The sequence below is a fragment of the Branchiostoma floridae genome, chromosome 17 (genome assembly GCF_000003815.2).
Source record: "Branchiostoma floridae strain S238N-H82 chromosome 17, Bfl_VNyyK, whole genome shotgun sequence".
NCBI lineage: Eukaryota > Metazoa > Chordata > Leptocardii > Amphioxiformes > Branchiostomatidae > Branchiostoma > Branchiostoma floridae.
Genome location: NC_049995.1, coordinates 16,604,896 through 16,623,376, shown reverse-complemented (window position 1 = coordinate 16,623,376; position 18,481 = coordinate 16,604,896). Strand labels below are relative to the sequence as shown.

The 18,481-nt window shown below is 41.7% G+C and overlaps 1 protein-coding gene across 1 annotated transcript; it reads left to right on the top strand.

Annotated features, from left to right (window-relative positions):
• Positions 1–616: 616 nt before the first annotated feature.
• On the top strand, positions 617–18,298 carry LOC118404397 (RING finger protein 151-like). Its single transcript, XM_035803466.1, has 7 exons — positions 617–781; positions 6,789–7,005; positions 7,563–7,705; positions 16,022–16,156; positions 17,083–17,179; positions 17,514–17,630; positions 18,135–18,298. The coding sequence occupies exons 2-7, from the start codon at positions 6,855–6,857 to the stop codon at positions 18,296–18,298; spliced, it is 807 nt and encodes a 268-aa protein (XP_035659359.1). The 5' UTR covers positions 617–781; positions 6,789–6,854.
• Positions 18,299–18,481: the final 183 nt, after the last annotated feature.

Here is an 18,481-nt window from a genome sequence, read left to right as displayed (position 1 = left end):
ACTAAATACAGATCGTCTTTTACCGGTATTTTACTAGTATTTTTAACCAAATTGTATGTTAGCTGGTTTCTTTTGTTGTAAATTAACTGTCTACCTCTTTTCCTGTACATTTGACAAGTGTTCAGTGCTGCCTTTAATTTACGGCAGTTGGCTTGAGTGTGGCACCACTGTATATTGTATAACATTCATGTTGCAATACAATGTATAAAAAAACCGTTCACCTCCGTATCTCAAATGCCTTCTTCACATTGTTTGTATGACCAAGGACGTTAAAGCATGTTACTGTAAACGCATTGTAGTCGTGTATATTGTTTATTATATATTTTGCAGTTACCAGGACTACGCGTGAATTAGAACACGACTAGTAGCAAGCTACATTCCTTTTTATACAGCCGAATAAATCAAATCAAATGTTGAAAAACACGGGCATATATTACGATTTCGCAACTATAGTCTTCTATTGATAACAGTTTTCCCAGCGTGTTTTTATTCTAATCGTAATATTTACCCAAGGTAGGTAGACGTAGCCGACTAATTAACGCTCGCGCCAAAACACACGAGCCGCGCGCCTTATTCAACGAATCGCACGACGGTAACCGTTGTCATGGCAACCGGTGCTGACGTCAGCAGGACGAAATAATCCAAACAGCATTTACCGTTTGGCATTTTCGTCTGGGAGGAGAAAAGGCCGCTGTTGGCATTTTAGCCAGAAGTGTAGGATAGCGGATTCTAACATACACACTCGACATCCAACACGGGAGTAGAGGACATCTTGCTAAAGGTGAGGGAAAGATATCGTGGTATTAAACAATATTCAGCGTCCGAAATTGCCGTAGATTTGATAGCGGAAGGTACCTGGGTCTTGTTTTATTCAGGTGTGCGTTGATTCTGGGTGTGACTCACGTAAACGTGGTTGTTAGTGGCGCGTTTCTGTGCTAGATTCATTGCAAAATGTGGTCTTTTTTTATCTTCAAATACAATTGGAAAGCGATGAATAAGAGTGATGGATGTCACTCGAAACGTCAAGAAGTAAATCTCTATTTTTTATCCGGTTGTAGAGATTAAATTGTATTTGAATATTTCGCCGTTGAAGGTTTGACATCCAGGTAATAACATATGCCAAAAAAGCAGTTACTCAAGCAACTGGATATGACTTTGCGTACCAAGACAGAAATTTGCAGGAGACGTACATTTTTTGTCCTCCAAAATGCCCGAAGTTAGCGATCGTACGACGATCGCAAGACCTATGTGACAGCGCAAAATCATATCCAGTTGCTTGAGTAACTGCTTTTTGGCATATGTATTTGAATATTGTTTATACCCCTGTCACATTATCCACGAACTTCGGGCGTATCGATGGAAGATCGGCCATATTTAAGATCGACAGAGGGTTGCGCGTTTTTTTCACCTGAAAACCGTCCCATTCACATATAAGCCATACTTTGTACCTTGTACAATTGTTTTGCAATAAAGTTATTATTACTGTATAAGCGAGGCTCGGGCGATTGCCGCAGAATCGCCGTTCGATCGATTTTCGCGCAATGTGACAGGGGTATTACCTGGATGTCTAACCTTCATATATGTTCATTTCTGTCTCGCTACAGCCTAGAGCACACAACTAGGGCACCTGTCACCAACACTTACACGTGAGTCCGCACTATCCTGCATAATTTTACATGGCATCTAAATTGGCGAGAACATGCTTTCTTACAGACTAGAGATTGGAATATCTATATGTTTATACTGTCAATGGTGTATTATATGATACAAGGAAGCCTGAAAGAATTCACATTACACACTGTTTAAAATACACTGCTGATTTCGAACGGTGATTAGAATGTTTTCGTAGTAATCATACATAACCATGGAGTGTGAGTCACTATCACAGCGTCGCACACGTAGACCATCTATTCACAAATAAGTACACGTAGACAAGATATGTTTAATGTAGTGTATACAATGTATGGGATGTCGTCTTGATTTGGTGATTACTTACTTCTTGGAGATTAGAGCCTTGTTTATACAATCACATCAAGCCTATGGAAATCAAATCTTCTGTTTCCAAGTATGTTCTGAAAAAATAGGTTCGGTAGGGATTCTCTTTGTATTTGTACAGATGTCGTATTTGTACAGATTTAGGCCGAACTAATTCGACATTACCGTTTACAAAATGAATGTAAAACTGTACTGGAGCGCTGGTATCTTCAACATCATATTGTGTCACAAAATTAACAAAGAAACCACACATTTTACAGTGATTGCTCCAATAACCTGTAAACAGAGTTTGAAATAGGAAGGAAGTCTGTAAGAAAATTTGCAAGGTTGCTTAAGATTCTGTTGTGGATTTCATCACTCGTACGTCAGATCGGATACGTCATGTTCCTTTCCAGTCTATTTAAAGAAAAAAAACTAGGGTCGGCAGGTTTTGCTATAGTTTTGGATAATCCAAAACACAACATGTCTTCCCCGGCCCATGTGTATTCTACCAACTGTATTCATTGCATTCCTCGCGTCTTGCTTATTTTACTAGAAAATCGGAAATACTATGACCCATGCCAGCGGTCGATCCAATGAAAAGTCTAGGGTCGGAAGAATTTGCTAGGGTCTGGTAACAGAAAACAAACATGCCTTTCTTGTCCCCATGTGTATTCTACCAAGTCTTTTTTAAAAACTCCTTGATTCTACCTAGGAGGTTAAATTGCATTCCTAGATCCTCTCGTCTTGTTTTGTTTTACCAGCAATCTGCTCAAAGCAAACAGTGCGTGATTGGTGTTATTTTTGCTTATTCCGAATGCATGGAGGTTTAAACAGCGCAGTATAGTATTATTTCTATTGGCACCGCGCTAGAGTCAGTAAGTTAAACGTATTTTCACTTATTTCAGTTTTGTTATGCCAAAAGGTATATACAGTCCTATAGCCTTTTATAAGACCGTAGAGGCAGTGGGGTTTTATCTACTGTGTCTAGGACACGGGATTGGAAGGCACCACCTTTTATCTCCCCAACCGAAGTCAGGTACCCGTCTTTACACCTGGGTGTAGTGAGGAAAATCGCGTAATTTTAGGACACAAGGCCGGTAGCATAACAGAATTTGAACCCAGGACCTCTGGGTTCTGGGTCAAACACATGCAGTTTAAATAATACGTAACACGACGACACATCGTGGTATTGACCAGTTAAGCAGGGTATTTCCTGTACACGTCAATAACGATGTGCGTGCGTCAGGCAGTTTATCCCAGGTCAATAGTCTACTGTAAGGGACATATGCTGGAGATGTGAATACATATTCTACTGGGCGACGATCGCACTGCGACCTAGTTGCAACCTAGTTACGACATAATTGTGACCTTGCTGCGGCCTAAATAGTATTTGTGTAAAGGTGGGGTCACACATGCGTATATATTCAAGTCCGTTTGAGGTGCATATGAAGCTCTTAGTCTCTACCAGGCTCCACAGGTCGCAGGAAAAATAGTACAAGTTGGACAAATATACTAGTAGTCAAATAACATGCCAGGCGAGTTAGCTGGTCGCAAACCATTCTCCTCGGACAACTAGCACCGGCCTACTTTTTTCTGCCCCAAAGCAAGGAAAATGTGGTACCTGCTCTAATTTCTCAGAATCACTTGTTGCGGCTTTTATGAAGTTCAGAATAAGGGTCATTCTGGAAAAATATATGATAACGTAGCCGGTCATAATATATTGTTATATTGTGTCATCGATACTTGCCTTATTTCTGTCTAAATTCAGTTTTTTTTTGTTTTTTTTTTACATCATAAGCACTTCAAACGCGCACCACTAGCGTTTTCCTTCTCCAGAATGGAATTCTCATGATTCTTACGCCGTGACGTTGAACATCGGAACAAACGTATATGTTACTACAACCTTCACATTTATGCATATTAACACATGTAACATGTTTCTGGCTTTGAGTACGTGACAGGATTCTAGACGGTCCCATCTAATCATAAAGACAAAACTTACGTCTTGCCTTAAGAATGGATTTTTTCCAGCACAAAAATAAAACGTTGGTCTATAAAAAGGTATTAAAAAGACCACGTTCTATGTCTCAGAGCCATACATTATACCTAGATTGCCTTGATTTAAGCTCTGTTCATGAACATGGAATAAGCGATCTAAAACCACTTTCTACTTTGGGTAAAAAGTGAAAAACAAGAATTACTTACGTTAATACATTCTCATCTGACATTTGGCGACATTTTAGCTTTGATCGTGACCATGAAATAAGTGATTTAGAACCTCTCTCTACTTTGGCAAAAAGTGAAAAACAAGAATTATGTTATGTTAATACTCCCGCAAGGAAACCTCTCATTTGACATTTTGCGACATTTTAGCGTAGATCCCGCTCAAAGACCAATGGCATCGGCGTTCTCTGTAGCCATGGCAACAAATACCATCGTCACATCACCCGCAAAGATCGTTTGCAGACTAATCCCGCCATTTTAACATCGCGTCGTCTGATTGGTCGAAATTTACCGCCCGAGGACGAAAGCAAACGACAGAAATCTAGGAAAAGAGGGTGGAATATCGCCCTATCAAGTTTGATTTCCATTTCAGCTTTGCCGTATCAAATGTCTGCCCTGCTCTTTTTCTTGAGCATTAGGCCGCGTTGGTTAGATTATATGGATGACGTCAACGCTCGCATAAAAAATTCAACCATAGTATTCATCATCATCATCGTTGCGGGCTACTTGCCCGGACCAGGTCCACTCTCTCCTTCCAAACGTCTCTGTCCCCCAATAGCGTTCTCTAAGTCCTCAACCCGCAACCCCACATCACGGGCAAGCTGGTCTATGTAGGTTAGTCGAGGTCGTCCTGCATGTGCATACCCGTGTGTTGGCTTCCACAGTATGAGTTCACTAGCAAGCCCTGCTTTGTACCATAATACCATAGTATTATTCGTTCAAAACAGCTGCAAATTGAGCAAATATATGTCATACGTTGCAAGCAAATATGGGGAAACAGACACTAATGTCGCAGCATACCAAAGTCAACTCCAAAGGCAAAAAGAAGGTTTGAAAGAATGAATGAATGGTTTTATTTCGCATCGAGCGACAAACTATAACATACAATGGCAGCCTTTATTTCTTCGGCTGAATTGCAGTATGCTTTACACATGTTACAATTAAAATGAAAAGGAATAGAAGTGCACAATCCCAAACATTATAAAACATAACAATAATCACTTTTAAAATAACTTTGTATACATCCAAATAACAGGAATGATGTGACAAAAAATCTTAATTATTTGTAATATCATACTGTGTATTTAGCTATTTGTACAATCTTCCTGTCGAATTGAATTACATGATAAAAGCAACTCTTATTTTTGCTAAAACTTTGTTTCTCACGCTGGCAACAAAATTGTGTTGTTCCCAGAATCTACAATATTTGGAATACATACTGTGTTGTAGCCATTTTTAAAAATCTTTCTTACCACTTAGGTTTCATAATGAAACACTTTTATTTTTTGCTAAAATTTTGTTTAGACCGTTTGCAACAATTTCTTGGTTCCCAGTGGATGTCATCCATGTAATAGAAACAACATGGCCTTATTCAAATACAATTCAATCTCTACAACTGGATAAAAAACGGATATTTACTTCCGGACGTTTCGAGTGACATCCATCACTCTTCTTTAGCATAAAGCGAATGAACTAGTCAGAACAATCGAAACGTCCGGAAGTAAATATCCGTTTTTATCCAGTTGTAGAGATTGAATTGTATTTGAATATTGCTTACCTGGATGTCTAAGCTTCATAAACGTAACATGGCCTTAGTTTTCTTACCCCAACTCTCCTGCAACCAAAGGCGTATTATCGGGGTGTCAGATATGTAATGTAGATTATTGTTAAAAGGGCAACCGGCAGCACGGCTTTTGTCGGGTTAAAGCTTTGTGGTGTATAACTCTAGATTGTCTAAAATTTAGTTTGTATCGGTAATTATTTAGTAGTATATCAACTTGATTGAAATTTGAATAACTGAACGTGTATGAACCAGCTTGGCCCGGAGTACCTGTCCGAATATCCACCTATATACAAATGTATTTTCTTATATTCTATGATTTTGTTATGTGGTGTTACTCAATATTACTTTTCTTATGTTTGCTTGTCTGTATTTGATTCAATGTTCTTTTGTACTCTCAGTTGTTTCTGATGACGGCACGAAAATAAGCGTGTTGAGCTTGAGTGTGTCGCCATCATGTTAGGTATTTATCTGTTGCAATAAAAAAAAACATGATCGAAGAATATGTTTTCCAATAAGAATGTGGGCTACCCGAATATTCGACCACATCACACATTCGGATCGAGAGTGCGGTACACAGTGCATGTAAATGCAAGCCGGATATATCAGGGCGTGGTGGCTCAATTTTGCACCATCTTAAACATACATTCTTTTCGTCAAATCAAAGATTAGCTATTGACAAGAACATCCTGTTGTCAGTCCAAAAGTATTAAGTTATTGACAGGAACTTCCCGTCAATAGGCCTAGCCAATCCAATTCTTCGCTGAGGCGACACGAAACATCGCCCGCAAGAGATGCAAATGGACTTTGGTGATTAACGGTACCATGGGAACGGCCAATGACGTCAGGCACATGTGTTTCTGCAAATATTTTCAACTTCGCTAGATGGCATTAGTGTCATCTCAGCGATCGCCTGAAACAGTCGTCAAATAAAAGAAAATGTCTAAACACTACTCCCAACTTGAGATTGCTTTGATGTAAGGATATTTCAAAATTCGTTTGACACTTTTTTTTCATTCTATTTCAGTGCACAAATTAAAGACACGGTCCTTGGAAATTCATCACAAGAAAAACGGCGCGAGAGAGGATCAACATGGGGGTTTTGAAAGTGCTGTTCCTCGATGACATCCCTGACGACTGCACCTGCGCCGTGTGCCACGAGGTGCTGGAAAACCCCCGCGAGTTCTCCCGGTGTCAGCACGCCTTCTGCGAGGGCTGCATCCTGCCCTGGCTCGAGAGTCACGGTAAGGTCAAGGGTTAGGGTATCAGTTTGTAGGTCAAAGGTCACTTGCTGTTTAGAGGTCAAAGGTCACTTGTTGTTTAGAGGTCAAAGGTCATTTACTACTTGTGAATCAAAAGTCATAATTTGTACGTCTATTGTTATTAAATACAAAATGAATGTACAACTGTACTGGAGCGCCGGTATCTTCAACATGATATCGTGTGCATGTTGACAAAATGAGCAGAGAAAAGAACCACTGACATATCATAGACGCTGTTCCTCTAATATGCCAACAAAGTATGAAATACATGAAGTTTATGTAAGAAAATGTGCAAGACTGTCTAAAATTCTATTCTGAATTTCGTTACTCGGATGTCAGATCTGAAATGTTAGGATCCTTCAGCGGTCTGTTCAACGAACAATCTAGTCTGTTCAACGAACAATCAACGAACAATCTTGTTGTACATAAGTTTTTCTTAATTTCAAATAATTTTATGTTCTTGGTGTGAACATTTCATTAAGGTTGCTAAAAGGTTTAAATTTTATGTATTTAACATGATTATTGTACCTCCTTTCCAGACTCGTGCCCGACATGTCGCGCTCCGGTGACGTCATCTGACCTTCGACATCTGCACAGGATTTGGCGGGAAAAGCTGTATCAGCTGCTCATGCGCTGTGAGTTTCACGATGCCGGATGTGACGTCACGTTGCCCTTAAAAAAGGTACGACAAAATACACCTGTAATGTTAGTCATTACCTGGTCGTGCCTTTCTGGAAATATATATGCAACATAGCAGGCAGTGGTTTTAAAAATGCCAACGTCTGCGTCAAAATGTGAATGGATTCAAAAAGGACGCAAACATTTAATTGTGGTAAAGGTACAAAATAGATACATGCTGTAGTGATGGAGTCCGTTCTAACTGAGTGGTTGGTAGAATATCACATGAGAGAATTTCGTAGAACACTTTTTTTTACACCAAATCTGTGATCCCCGTTTATAAGAGACTTTGCTTTTCAAAACATCCAAAATTGTACGCCACAACTTCTTGTGCTGTGTTGGCCAGGGCCTGGTTAATGAAAAAGTTTATTTGCAAGTTCGTGCCCGAGGGCTAATTGCAAGTAAATGGTATAAGCATATATATATATAGATATACAAGTGACAATGGACAGTTATGAACAATATTCTACTCTAATACTAGTGTTGGCTATGTCTAAACAGGTTGGGTTTGACTTCTTTTTTGAAAGCAAAGGGAGACGAAAAGCCCCACCTTTTCTAAAATTTATGTGTTCTGTTAATCTACTAGAGGAGGTTGGGGTGATAGAAGCCGCGTAATGCCAAGATCACATTGTTGTTTTATCCGGTGATGCGTGAAATTTGCACCCCTGTCAAATATTTGCCTCACCGCTGCTTTGGGCAAAACAAAACGTTTTCACAACTGATTTCAATTGCATTTCAACATGAATCTTTTACCAGTGTTTTCACCATCATGATCAATGTCAGCTGTTTTTTGCTGTAGTTCAATTGCCCGTCATTGTTCCTGTGCATCACACGTTCCCGTTTACATGTTTTCTGATATATGTCATGTATCACGTTTTGCCCAGTGGTACCGTTAATATAAGCCAGTCTGTTTGAGTGAAGCACCACTGCATTTGTACTGTATGTCTTTTTTTGCTGTAACAAAAATACGCCAACAATAACGCCACGCACAAAAACACACTTCCAAAGTCTCGCGGAGCAGAAATTTGGCTCGGTTGGGAAATATGACCCCAGTATCAACAAACTTGGTATCCTAGCAACTGCTCGATATGTCAGTCCCGTATCAATTTCTCTTGAAGGTCACAAGCAATTAGATATTCACCTCCGTGGCGGCAACGTGAACACCCACGCAAGGCTTAACACGGTCCGTTGACAATCACAACCTGTTACCTCCTGGAAAAATGGAGGTATAGTTTTCACTCTGCGTAGAGTTCTCATTTGTGTATGTACGGTCGAATATCTTAAGAACCTCTGGACGGATCGCGATAATATTTGGTACGTGGGTAGGGGTTGGTGACCTCACTGTCCTCCATGATTTTAGGCCTCCTGTTGGGTGACCTTGGTACTCCAGTAGAACTTTTGTTTTTGTGTGCATGTGTCCCGCGGTATATCTCAAGAACCTCAGGACGGATTGCAATGATATTTGGTACGTGGGTAGGGGTTGGTGACCTTACTGTCCTCCGCGAATTTGAGCCTCCTGTTGGCTAACCATGGTACTGCAGCAGAAAGTTTTTATGTATGACATACAGACTAAATGTATCTTGTACATGTACTAGATATTTGTTATCAACAAGTAGACTGACATAACATTTTGGCTTTGTTTGACTTTATACCATGTTTTGTTTAATACTGTAAAGTCTTAAAACCTACATGTATTGTTACAGTATTTTATCAATCTTGCTAAGTATATAGCTATATACTATATACTCCACTTTGCTTTATATTGTAACCGTTGCAATTGTTGCGCTTGACTTGACTTGGCGACGGCCGTTCGAAAAGACGACGACCCTTCCGCGCCACTACATAGCAGATTAACCCCAAGCATGTTAAGCCGTTATTCATGGCGATTTAATACCACTTACGAAGAGATTATTTTGTTTGCCGCTTTCCTTCGCTGCTAGGCGCGTGGCAATGGCTTGATGGGCTACCGAGAAGGGTCTGGCATACAATTGTTATTTTTGGTTATTGCTATTGGGTGGGCCGACTACTCACTCTTTGCAGCCAGGGGCTGAATTGCGAGGAGCTTACAATAGGCGGGGCTAAATCGCAAGGGTCTGGAGCGAGCTGCCATTCGGCGCCACTCAAGTGACCTCAATACGACTGTCGCAAGTGTCTGGAGCGAGCTGCCATTCGGCGCCACTCAGGTGACCTCAATACGACAGTAATTGCCCCAGGTGCGGCCAAGGTACTGTAGGTTTTGAACCGCTCACACCGCACCATCGCACATGTGGCGGGTTCTTTAACGTGCCCGGGGTATGGCTCTTCCCAGACACGGGACCTCCATTTAACGTCCTATCCGAGGGACGTATTACAATAAAAAGAAACAACCATCTCTCGTTGCAAATAGTTGCTTTTGCAGAAACATGTTTGTGATTGGAGAAAGTTAATGCCACTTATGAAACAGCTTCCGTATCGGTTCTACGAAGGGAGTGTTTTTTTTTTTAATTTTTTTTTTTTAATTCAGTAGTACGAACCAACACAACACAACACATCAAAACAAAACAAAGGGACATCAACTTGTCCCAAACCATAAATCAAAACAGAAATAAACTGAGATATTGATGCAAATCATTGGATACAGAAAGTGCCCCATGATATTTGTACATTGTGTGGACTATCAATAAGGTTTTCAGAAACAAGAAAAAACTTATGCATATCCCTATTAATCTTAATTCTAGTTAACCATTTACTATTGGGAGTGTTTTGTTTTCCACTTCCCTTTGATGCTAGTCGCATGGATTACAGACTTCCGAGAAGGGGATGGCATGCTAAGCGTTGATTATTCAACAAAAGGAAACGATCGCTTCTCTATCGTTGCAAATAAAATATTTGTTTAACGAAAAACGTGAACGAGCCTGTACGTAGCAGTAACATGATATTGCATAGCCCCGTGTTTTTATCTTCGTATTAAATCTATTGAACTCTGATATAGACTTGCTTTTAACACGAGGCTCCTTTATTCTGTTGTAAGAAAGTCAATATCACTTTTGAACCAGCTTCCGAGTTGGTTCTACGAAGGGAGTATTTTGTTTGTCATTTCCCTTCGATGCTAGGCGCGTGGCATTCGTTTGATGGACTACAGACTTCCGAGAAGAATATAGTATGTTCAGTGTTAAATATCGTTCAACAACAGGAAACAACCATCTCTGTTGTTGCAAATAAATCATATGTTTGACTGATAACGTGAAGCCTATACCTCTTTTTGCAGAAACATAGTATTACATAGTCCCGACTGTGCATTGTTGTTTTATCCTTGGTTTAAACAAGCTTTTAACATGAGGCTCCTGTACTCGGTTGTTTATGAGTGGAGAAGGTTCAGCTGAGGTTGGCCATGGGTTGATGCTTTGATCGTACTCGCGTGCGTCAGTACAAAGCAGTAAGCTTCTAAATGCTCATGAGTCAGCAAAAGCATCTCGGGACACGCGCGTGTTACTCACACATTAAGGAAGAAAACGTCTTTATGACAATCGCCTTTATCGTCGTGAAGAATTTGTTGCCAAGAAAGGGATAAACATCTTCTAGTTGCGCTAGATAACAGGAAATGCCGCTTATATCATTCCGTGCCGTGACTGACGCGTCATGGTGACTCATCATATCAAGGATCAGGAAAATGAGTACTTAGCTTGAGTTAGGGTCGTCCCTCGGATAAGGACGTTAGATGGATGTCCCGTGTCTGGGGAGAGCCATACCCCAGGCACGTTAATACCCCCCTCACATTCGGCGCGATTCGATCGGACGACGAGTTTGCGAGCTCTAGTTTACGAGGAGGCATGACCCTGATGCCGACGAAGAAATGGTAGAGTTCCCCCCTTCCCGTCAGGGTCATGCCTCCTCGTAATTTTGACCTCGCAGACTCGTCGTCCGATCGAATCGCGCCTAATGTGAGGGGGGTATAAAGAACCCGCCACACGTGCCAAGGTGCGGTGGGAGTGGTTCAAAACCTACAGTACCTTGGCCGCACCTGGGGCAATTACTACCGTACCTAAGTGGCGCGGAATGGCAGCTCGCTCCAGGCCCTTGCGATTTAGCCCCGCCTATTGCAAGTTCCTTGCAATTCAGCCCCTGACTGCAAAGAGCGAATAGTCGGCCCACCCAATAACAAATAACAAATAGATCCGGAGAAGACCTTTAGACAAGAAGGTCACTTTTATACCCTTGAAGATTCTTTTGCCAAGAGGGGATAATCATGTTTTTCTGTTGACGAGCTAGAAAGCAGGAAATGTCGCTTAAGTCCTGAATGAAACCATGAAGAATCTATATCGCTATACCGTCATCTGTGTGTTGAATCATTTGTTCAATCTTCCTTCCGAGAATTCTGTTGCCTAGAGGAGGATAAAAATATTGTTCTCCAATCTAGCTAGATGAAAGGAAATGAAGCTCACTTCCTCCTCCGTTCTGTTATGTGTCATGATTTCTCATTGAATGTAGCGCTGCGTCAATAATATGAATCATTGACACTTATAATTCCACATTTCCTACTTATTTCCAAGACCATCTTATCCCTTAAGAGTCTACAGTCATTGTGTGATTTCTCAAAAACACATCTCAAGACTATTCCAATGGTTAGGATGGTTAGTATGGGAGTTGAACACACACCATGGGAGTTGAGCCGTACCACACGTTGCCTGGCTATGGCAGCAGTGTGTGTTCAACTCCCATGCTGTTTTCAAAAGCTGTGTGTTAAGATAGGGAAAAGGTACATGTATGAACCAGTTTAAAGTCTCAGTACAACTCTTAGCCATTACTCGGTCAAGGATCTATCGACATATAAGTGTTATTTACACGTACGTAAAACGTGCGAAAAGGCTTTTTGACTCTTGGCAACTTAAATACTTTGCCCTACAGTAGGGGTTAGTCCAATGGCAGTGCTACATGTGTCCAACTACCATATTTAATGCTAGCATCATTTAAGAGATGGAAAAACTCAAGCTTATACTACATTAACCTTTATATCGAATTAGTCACTGCAACAACACGTTCAGCGTTGGTCTTGAACATGATCTTGAAGGCTTTGAATTCTAACAATGACGTCATACTGCCCGGTGACAAGGATAACGTGACTACCCTCTAGGCTACGGTTGCTGACGTCATGTAAATCACTTAAAATATACTGTCGTAAACGTATCGTATTTCAAACTGTTATTGAAGAACCGTCTTCACTTTTTTAAGTTAGTAAATACGCACGTATTTGTGGAAGGATTCCGTATTTCAATTCTCACATTTTCCCTCAAATCCCCTCCATCATATTTAACCTTTTTCGTCAAACCCTTTCTATTATATCTTTTATCTTACCACGAAAGATGAAGTCGTGATGACACGAGACGCCTTAGGTACCGGTAAACAATAATTCTGAATGACTAATTTTCAATGTCGTGATTCGCGATTGCGTAATGGCGTAGGCAGCTGGGAGTTTTTGTGGTGTATAAAACGCCACACACACACACGTCAGATCAATTAGAGAAGTGTAGTTGGGTTACGCCGAAGAGCGGTTATAGACTTTCTATACAGCTACAGAGAAAGTCAGGTGTTCTTGAAGGTTTGGAATAAGCGTACTAACATGGGAGCCGTTCCGTGCAGAATCTGTGTCGTATCAGTCGACAATGTTGACTTCCAAGACCAGGTAGGAATGATTTTGTTTTACTGTCCCGTTGTTATCTTACCTTAGACCATAGATCCTCCCGCAACACTGTTGCATTGGTCAACTCGGTGAGCGTACTTTCTCCATAGGGTGCTGTTTTGAGCAGCTACTGCTATGCTGTCCATTTTGTTCCAACCCGTTTCCTTTCCGTTTAAGATGATTCGTCTTGGGGGTAATTTTTGGCCTACCCCTTTGCGGGTACCCTCGGGAGCCCATGACATAGTTAGTGAAAATGATTTCGATCCAGTTCAGCTCACTAAAGGGCTCATTTTCAATTTGCAGTGACAGAAACGACAGAGGTTATGTACAGTATCTACACGTTTATTGTACAGGGGAAATTCTCCTAGCTTTTTGCGACGAGCACAATGAACAGTGGATCACGGCTTAACGTCCCGTCCTGCAACCACTTCCAGTAGCGTGCATGTCGGGTGAGCGACACAGCCGGAATAGAACTCACGGCGTCTACAATGTAGTTCCAGAGGCAGGGCCGCTAACCATACCACTGCACAATACACAATACCTCAATGCATAAAGTAGTTAGATATTTAAGGTGCTTTAATACATTGAAATTTTCAACCATAGTATGGCATGCGTTTCGGTAAGGCGTCGTTACTTTATTCTGCCCAGGCAAGATATCACAAGTGTCTTGTGCTTGCATTAATCTATCCCTACTTTTTGTGTTTTATAATGGTCTACCCAGCTAGATATTACCTCTTTTTCCTGTAACACTGAAGGGCTTTAGGTAACCAGGAAGCAAAAGCTGGCAGTTCACTTTATTATGTCCATGGCAACCTGGCTACCATTTGGTCCCTGTGAAAAAATCTTAGCAACGATATTTTCAACAGGTCCTTGCAAACTTTTTACATTCGAACAATGCGTCGTACAAAACTGCCTAATGTTAACGCTGTTACGCTGTTATCTGGTAATGCAAAAACATACGCCAGAATAACATGCCAAGTGTGAAAAAAAGTGTAGATAACAAGCTACCTTGATAATTTTTGTGTTTCACTATTATTTTCAATCTTAAGTGCGTAAATCAGTTCGAAATGGAAAACAATTATCATTCTTTCATTTGAACAAGTGGCAATGGCAGTAGCTTCCTCTATGACGTGTTCGTTGCCTAGCGACATGACGTCATTCGCAGATGAGCCCTATCCAATTATGTTTTTTGTTTTGTTTTTCACGAACAGGTTGAAGTGTCACTTGGACACAGCAAGTGAATTTTATGATATGCCATCAGCGCTCTCTTTAATTTTTGCATGACATCAGACAACCATTATCATGTGTAAAAGTAGTTAACACGGTTTTCGACCGGACTTTTTTAAACTAAAATAATGTGATAGATAGACTGTACTCTCTCCTTCCACTGCCTTTTACATCCCAAACAAACTACCATAATTTTGCGAGGGCAGTACAGTGGAAGCCGCTTAATTGCACACCCAATTTGCCAGCGAATTCCGTGCAATTATCCGGCGTGTGCGATAATACGAAGTTACCCAGATGGACCGCACCGCCACGGGATTTGGGGATTTCGTGCATTTGACCGAAGTGTGCGTTTATCCAACGTGCAATTAACTGGCTTTCACTGTATTACTAAAGTAAAAAATATAGCACATGAAAAGGTTAGCACATAAAATCATTAGAAAAATTCCTTAGAAGTCAGAACACTCTTGAAGCTAAAAGCTAATGCGTTCATGGAGGGTTTAACCATATGGGTAATCTCAGACTCGCGCCTTGGATAGCTAAATATAAGTCACTAGCTATATTTCTATTGGGTGGCTTTCCACGTGTACAAAATTCCAGAGAAGGCGGAGAAACATACAGGAACATCTGCGTCTTTTTGAGCATATACGTTTAGTCTTTAATTTTCGTCGTACGGAGAAGTGTGCACAGTTGCTGCCATCCTGCAGTCATGTTTATGTTTACGGTAAGAGAGATCCTACCATGTTCTCAAATACTACGGTAATCTCCAAGCAGGTCCTACTTTGGCATAAGATAGTATCAAAAGCTGTCAGAGGAGTGAAGCCGGCCTAAGAGTGTGTTTGGCTGCCAGTGTCTGATGACTCCATATGGCCAGCTGTACTCCTTAGCCAGCTATGATACTATCTTATGCCACTGGTAAATCTGCCTTGAGATGACTACTACGGTACCATTTGCCGTTGCCCGTCGAAAGTGTATTTCCGGCCGTGCTCCGAAGTCCCTAATTTGTCCGAAGGGCGCGGTCACGTAGTTCGCGAGATCGTCGTACGATCGCCAACTTTGGAAATTTTGGAGGACAGAAATGTACGTCTCCTGGAAAGTTCAACTGTCGATCCAAATCGATGGTTGGCTCTGTCACGGCCTGCTTGAAAATCCAATGGCATCAAAATTGTTCGACGATCGCACGACCTATATATATATATATATATATATATATATATATATATATATATATATGACCGCGTCCTTATACCCCTGTCACATTTCGCGAAAATGCTCGGACGACGAGTCTGCGGCAATCACCCGAGCCTACTGTTTCGAGCCAACACTTAACTAGCTACGCCACATACGACGCCCACACTAACGCACGGCCCTTCTGTCTATATCAGAACTAAAGAGAGCCACGGCATTTTCACAAAGCTTGTATATTTGTCGTTTCTTCAGAGGGATGCCCATATCGAAGAGTGCGAGTTTGTGACTGTGGTCTGCCCGAACAAGCCGTGTGCCGTACGGCTACCTCGCGCTGAGATGCCGGACCATACCGAGATCTGTCAGCATCGCCTCGTCAGCTGCAACAAGGTATGATTGTTTGTTTGTCTGTTTGTTTGTCTGGAGAACAAGCCGTGTGCCGTACGGCTACCGCGGGCAGAGATGTCTGATCATACCGAGATCTGTCAGCACCGCCTCGTCAGCGGCAACAAGGTACGTTTGTTTGTCTGTTTGTTTGTTTGTTTGTCTGGAGAACAAGCCGTGTGCCGTGCGGCTACCGCGGGCAGAGATACCGGACCATACCGAGATCTGTCAGCATCGCCTCGTCAGCTGTAACAAGGTACGTTTGTTTGTTTGTTTGATTGAATAACAAGCCGTGTGCCGTACGGCTGCCTCGTGCGGAGATGCCTGATCATACCGAGATCTGTCAGCATCGCCTCGTCAGCTTCAACAAGGTATACGTTTGTTTGTTTATTTATTTGTTTGTTATGCCTGGAGAATGTGCCGTGTGCCGCGCGCCTACCTCGTACCGGGTTGTCAGCTGCAACAGGGTACGGTCGAATGCGTTTATGAGGGCCTGTATGGGTGGGGTGGGGGTCCTACAATCGCTAACAGTAAATATGAGGGCACTGGAAGCGCTTAATGGTAGATTCAGAGAGTCTGCCAACGCTTAGCGGTACATTGGCGTCTTTGATTGCTTGCTTTATTGTATTCACTGGGTGCCTAGCAAAAGTATGCTGCAAACGCCAATTGTGAACGGTTTTATTGCAATCTGGCGTTCGACTTCCCTATTTGTATTTTCTTACGTAGCTTGACTTCATTCTTCTATGTATGTGTGCTAACATAGCATGGACCAATCATTATCAGGTGAACTGCCTCTTACCACAGTATTAGAGGCTGTGATAACTAGTTAACAATAGCGACAAAGTAATTGTTTATTTTTCCTTATTTGTTTGTTTTTCGATGTGGAGATCAGTTGTTTATTTACTTATTTATTTGTTTGATTGTTTTTCCAGGGTTGTGAGATGGAGATCAGCTATGGCCTGATGGGAGAGCACAACTGCATCCGGGCACTTCGTCACGAGGTCAATAACCTGCACAAGGAGCAACAAAGTGAGGACTCCGCCGTCTTGGTTTTCTTTTTTGCCTAAAATTTAGGCCGTCTACATTGGGTTCTTAGCACAATTCTTGGTACAATTTTAAGCTTCTTCCAACTCAAAGATACACACGGAACAGCTTTTCATCAACGACCACTGTCGCCTTTTTCAGGATCAATACTGATGACATATCCCTTCACAACGTAAACTCGCGAGAGTTATAAACACGTGAAACGTTAGTTAACGTTCTAAATTGATTGGTCAGTATTGATCCCGAATAAGGCGACATTGGTTTGATGTTTCAGAAGAAGGTAATCATAACACAAATAATTAAACATGCATTATTTCAGATCTTTTGAAGGCGCTGAAAAAGGACCGAGACGAACGGTTGAAACTTGAGAAGTTCGTTCATGACCAGGCATGCGCAATGGAGGATCTGGCCGACCTGATCGAATCCCTCACAACAGGTGGGTCAGAGGTCATTTTAAGTATTCCGTCAAATGTCGCAATTTTTCTACTTGACGTTATTTCTTTTGTCAACCGCAATGGTCGAGTGAGTATAAAGTGTTCGCATTCTGTCGGTCCCGAGCCACACCAAAAACTTAAAAAATGTTAACGTTAACGTTACATGCTGCTTTCTATGCTTTAAGCACTCAGCATTTGGAAAAGAGTATGGAAGCTAAACACACATCACTACCAGCGAACTAACCATCTGCTGTAGAGACACACAAATTAAGCTGTGTAGCCCAAGCAGAAACGCGGGCCAAAGCAAAGCCACATTGCACTAACGTTACCACTAGCTACTTGAAAAAGCACCTTGAAGCTTCGCGTCAAACAGCTGTACTCTTTGGATGTCTTTTTCTTTGGTTCATTCCTTAACCCTAAGAGGATTTCCGAGCCCCAGAAGCTAAACCAAAGTCAGTTAGTATTAGTACCTACAGAAGCGTCGGCCGCTATTTCTGTCCTACCAGCACTCTTCTTGATCGTACCGATCGTGGTGTTCGAAATAGAACAGTGGTTCGATATAGTGCTCGACAGGTTCGGGGCTTTGTTCTTTGGAACAGGGGCGGGGATTCTGGTGTTGGAATGGAACGGTGACTTCTTCAAGTTACCTTACTCTTTACTGCGTCTTTAATACGAGCAATCGCTGTTATTGTTTACATCCGGGGTATTCGGCGCACGAGCGCTGACTGGTAGGCAAAAAGCGTTAGGAGATCAGATTACTAATTAGCATACCGGCGCGGAAGCAGATCGTACTGTTTACGCGAATTTGCGCATTTTCAGCCACGTTTTTATCGCATCCATGGGATTTTTTCAG